Genomic DNA, 4,198 nt, shown 5'->3' with positions numbered 1-4,198 from the left:
ATGTCCAACGGAAGCACCGTGACCGAGTTCCTTCTCCTCGGATTCTCTGACGTCCGGGAGCTGCAGATTTTGCACGCTGTGATCTTTCTATTGATTTACCTGGCGGCCCTGGTGGGGAACCTTCTCATCATCTCAGCCATCGTCCTCGACCACCGTCTGCACTCCCCCATGTACTTCTTCCTGGGGAATCTGTCCATCCTAGACCTCAGCTCCATCTCCGTCACCGTCCCCAAATCCATGGCCAACTCCCTCCTGGACACCAGAGTAATTTCTTTCCCTGCTTGTGTTGCCCAAGTCTTTCTCTTTTTAGTCTTCACTTCAACTGATCTTGCTGTACTCACCGTCATGGCCTACGACCGACACGTCGCCATCTGCCAGCCCCTGCACTATGAACGGGTGATGAACAGGAGAGCCTTTGTCCACATGGCCGCTGGAGCCTGGATCGCTGGTATTGTCAACTCTGCCCTGCACACTGGGAACACCTTCCGGTTACCCTTCTGCCAGTCCAACGTCATCGACCAGTTCTTCTGTGATATCCCCCAGCTCCTCAAGCTGGCCTGCTCCGACTCGGACCTCATTGACGTTGGGCTTCTTGCCTTTAGTGTGCTTTTAGGTTTACACTGCTTTGTTTTCATCCTTGTGTCTTATGTTCAGATCTTCAGAGCGGTGCTGAGAATCCCTTCGGAGCAGGGCCGGCACAAAGCCTTCTCCACCTGCCTCCCCCACCTTGCTGTGGTCTCCTTGTTACTTTTCACGGCCGCGTTTGCCTACCTGAAACCCCCCTCCAGCTCAGCATCTAATCTTGATCTCGTGGTGGGTGTCCTGTATGCCGTGGTGCCTCCCATGCTGAATCCGGTCATCTACAGCCTGAGGAACCAGGAGATCAAAACAGCCCTGAAGAAGCTGATGGGGTGGAGGTTAATCTTCATGAAGTGAAATGTCCTTTAGTGCTTGTGATTGCAGCCTCAGCTTCTTTATTCAATGTGGACTAGCTCTGCTGAACTTCCATGGGTTAATTTAGCATTACACCAGTGTAAATGGGAGCAGAATGTGCTCCTCACACACCTCAGTCTAGATACACACCTGTCCCTCTCTCGCAGGGGTTTAATAGCACAGTGGCACAACACAAATCAACAGGGCGCCCTTGTGGTCAGTAAGCCCAACGGCATATTAAGGTGCATTAGGAGGAGCATGGCCAGCAGATCTAGAGAAGTGATGATTCCCCTTTATTCGGCACTGGGGAGGCCACATCTGGAGTATTGTGTCCAGTTCTGGGGCCCCCACTATAGAAAGGACGTGGATGCACTGGAGTCCAGTGTAGGGCAATGAAAATGATTAGGGGGCTGGAGAACATGACTTCTGAGGAGAGACTGAACAATTTGGGCTTATTTACGTTCCAGAAGAGAAAAGTGAGGGAGGATGTGAGAGCAGCCTTCAGCTACCTGAAGGGAGGTTCCAAAGAGGCTGGAGAGAGGCTGTTCTCAGTGTTGGTAGATGGCAGAACGAGGAGCAATGGGCTCAAGTTGCAGTGGGGGAGGTCTAGGTTGGATATTAGGAAAAGCGATTTCACTAGGAGGGTGGGGAAACCCTGGGATGGTTCCCTAGGGAAGTAGTGGAGTCTCTATCCCTAGAGGTGATTAAGTCCCAGCTTGACCAAGCCCTGGCTGGGATGATTGAGTTGGGGTTGGTCCTGCTTTGGACTCGATGAGTCCTGAGGTCTCCTCCAACCCTAGAATTCACAACAGATCCCCAGCCACAGCTAAGTCACTAGTTGTCTTCATGAAATCTCGGCCTCTTCTCCTTTTTCGGAATAACATTGTGGTTGAAGTATGGGAGGTTTTGCGTATGTATTTACCTTTTCCTCTTGCTGTATGTCCCTTCGCTGACTTGTTTCTTTGTTCCAATGAGATTTCTGGGGAGGAATTTGGGGGTATCAGTTTATTTTGTCATCTATCCAAGATCCCTCTGAGAGACGGGAGGTTTTCCTTTCCCCAGGCTTACTGGGGCTGACTGTGGTGGGGAGGTTTGTGCTGTTCTGGAGACAGCTCCTTCCAGAGGCCACAACTACATGTACTTGGTGCTGTCTCCCCCCCGGGCAGTGCCATCCTCACACTGTGGCCGCACAGGGCGCACCACCAGCAGGGCAGTGCAGCTCCAGTCCCTACCCCGGGAGAAGCCAAAGGTAGAGGCTGGACCACCAGCCCTGCCCCTCCACAGGGAATAGCCGCCAGAGCAGCGCCAGCCTCATTGCCACAGGTGACCCTAGTAAGACCCCCAACCTCCCAGCCAGCCAGCCCCTGCCCTCAGCCCCGGCTCACCTCCAAGCCCCCTGCCCTTAACCCCGAACTCACACCTGTCCTGAGTCCCCCCCCACTCCCAGCCCACTGCCCTGAGCCTCTCATCCCCTGCCCCCAGTGGTCATTCAGCAGTGTAACTGTCCCAGCTATCAAATGTAAATATATGGAGTTTTACCATCTCATAGAACTGACAGGGACCTCGAGAGGTCATCGAGTCCAGTCCCCTGCCCTCATGGCGGGACCAAGCATCATCCCTTATTATCTTATAACTGCTCATTATTAACCCCCTCCCTTTCCCTGCTGTGGAACACACTCGGATTGCAGGCACATCCCATTGTCCTGGCGCAATCAAACCACATTTGCGATGCAGCTTCCTCTTGCCCTAACTCAAAGCAAGGTCAGGGAAGGTGGGCCACGGTTCCCAGCCCCTCCCAGAGGCAGGAGGGGGGGCGGGAGAGGGGGCAGGGGCATGCTTCCTGGCCACAGTGTCTCCTGGGGAGAGAGGTTATGGAGGCTTTCCAGCAAGAGCAGTGGGATGGTGCCACCCCCGCCCCCAGCACTGTTTGGAGCATCGGGGCTCCAGTGGCCGGCAATGTGAACCAGGGCCTGGGCCTGAGAACTGCTTAGTCACTGCCCTGCCCTGAACCGGGGCCTGGGTCTGAGAACTGCTTAGTCACTGCCCTGCCCTGAACCGGGGCCTGGGCCTGAGAACTGCTTAGTCACTGCCCTGCCCTGAACCGGGGACTGGGCCTGAGAACTGCTTAGTCACTGCCCTGCCCTGAACCGGGGCCTGGGCCTGAGAACTGCTTAGTCACTGCCCCGCCCTGAACCGGGGCCTGGGCCTGAGGACTGCTTAGTCACTGCCCCGCCCTGAACCGGGGCCTGGGCCTGAGGACTGCTTAGTCACTGCCCCGCCCTGAACCGGGGCCTGGGCCTGAGAACTGCTTAGTCACTGCCCCGCCCTGAACCGGGGCCTCCTCCTGAGAACTGCTTAGTCACTGCCCTGCCCTGAACCGGGGCCTGGGTCTGAGAACTGCTTAGTCACTGCCCTGCCCTGAACCGGGGCCTGGGCCTGAGAACTGCTTAGTCACTGCCCTGCCCTGAACCGGGGACTGGGCCTGAGAACTGCTTAGTCACTGCCCTGCCCTGAACCGGGGCCTGGGCCTGAGAACTGCTTAGTCACTGCCCCGCCCTGAACTGGGGCCTGGGCCTGAGGACTGCTTAGTCACTGCCCCGCCCTGAACCGGGGCCTGGGCCTGAGGACTGCTTAGTCACTGCCCTGCCCTGAACCGGGGCCTGGGCCTGAGAACTGCTTAGTCACTGCCCCGCCCTGAACCGGGGCCTGGGCCTGAGAACTGCTTAGTCACTGCCCCGCCCTGAACCGGGGCCTCCTCCTGAGAACTGCTTAGTCACTGCCCTGCCCTGAACTGGGGTCTAGGCCTGAGAATTGCTTAGTCACTGCCCCGCCCTGAACCGGGGCCTCCTCCTGAGAACTGCTTAGTCACTGCTCCGCTCTGAAACGGGGCCTGGGCCTGAGAACTGCTTAGTCACTGCCCCGCCCTGAACCGGGGCCTGGGCCTGAGAACTGCTTAGTCACTGCCCTGCCCTGAACCGGGGCCTGGGTCTGAGAACTGCTTAGTCACTGCCCTGCCCTGAACCGGGGCCTGGGCCTGAGAACTGCTTAGTCACTGCCCCGCCCTGAACCGGGGCCTGGGCCTGAGAACTGCTTAGTCACTGCTCCGCTCTGAAACGGGGCCTGGGCCTGAGAACTGCTTAGTCACTGCCCTGCCCTGAACCGGGGCCTGGGTCTGAGAACTGCTTAGTCACTGCCCTGCCCTGAACCGGGGCCTGGGCCTGAGAACTGCTTAGTCACTGCCCCGCCCTGAACCGGGGCCTGGGCC

The 4,198-nt window shown here is 57.6% G+C and overlaps 1 protein-coding gene across 1 annotated transcript; it reads left to right on the top strand.

The window, feature by feature from the left end:
• On the top strand, positions 1-936 carry LOC142821191 (olfactory receptor 14J1-like). The gene has a single exon (XM_075912012.2). It carries the CDS (start codon positions 1-3, stop codon positions 934-936), a length of 936 nt encoding a protein of 311 aa, XP_075768127.2.
• The last annotated feature ends 3,262 nt before the right edge of the window (positions 937-4,198 follow it).

Source organism: Pelodiscus sinensis, chromosome 30 (assembly GCF_052426305.1).
Source record: "Pelodiscus sinensis isolate ZL-2025 chromosome 30, ASM5242630v1, whole genome shotgun sequence".
Classification (NCBI taxonomy): Eukaryota; Metazoa; Chordata; order Testudines; family Trionychidae; genus Pelodiscus; species Pelodiscus sinensis.
This window is presented reverse-complemented; position numbering and strand designations above follow the sequence as displayed.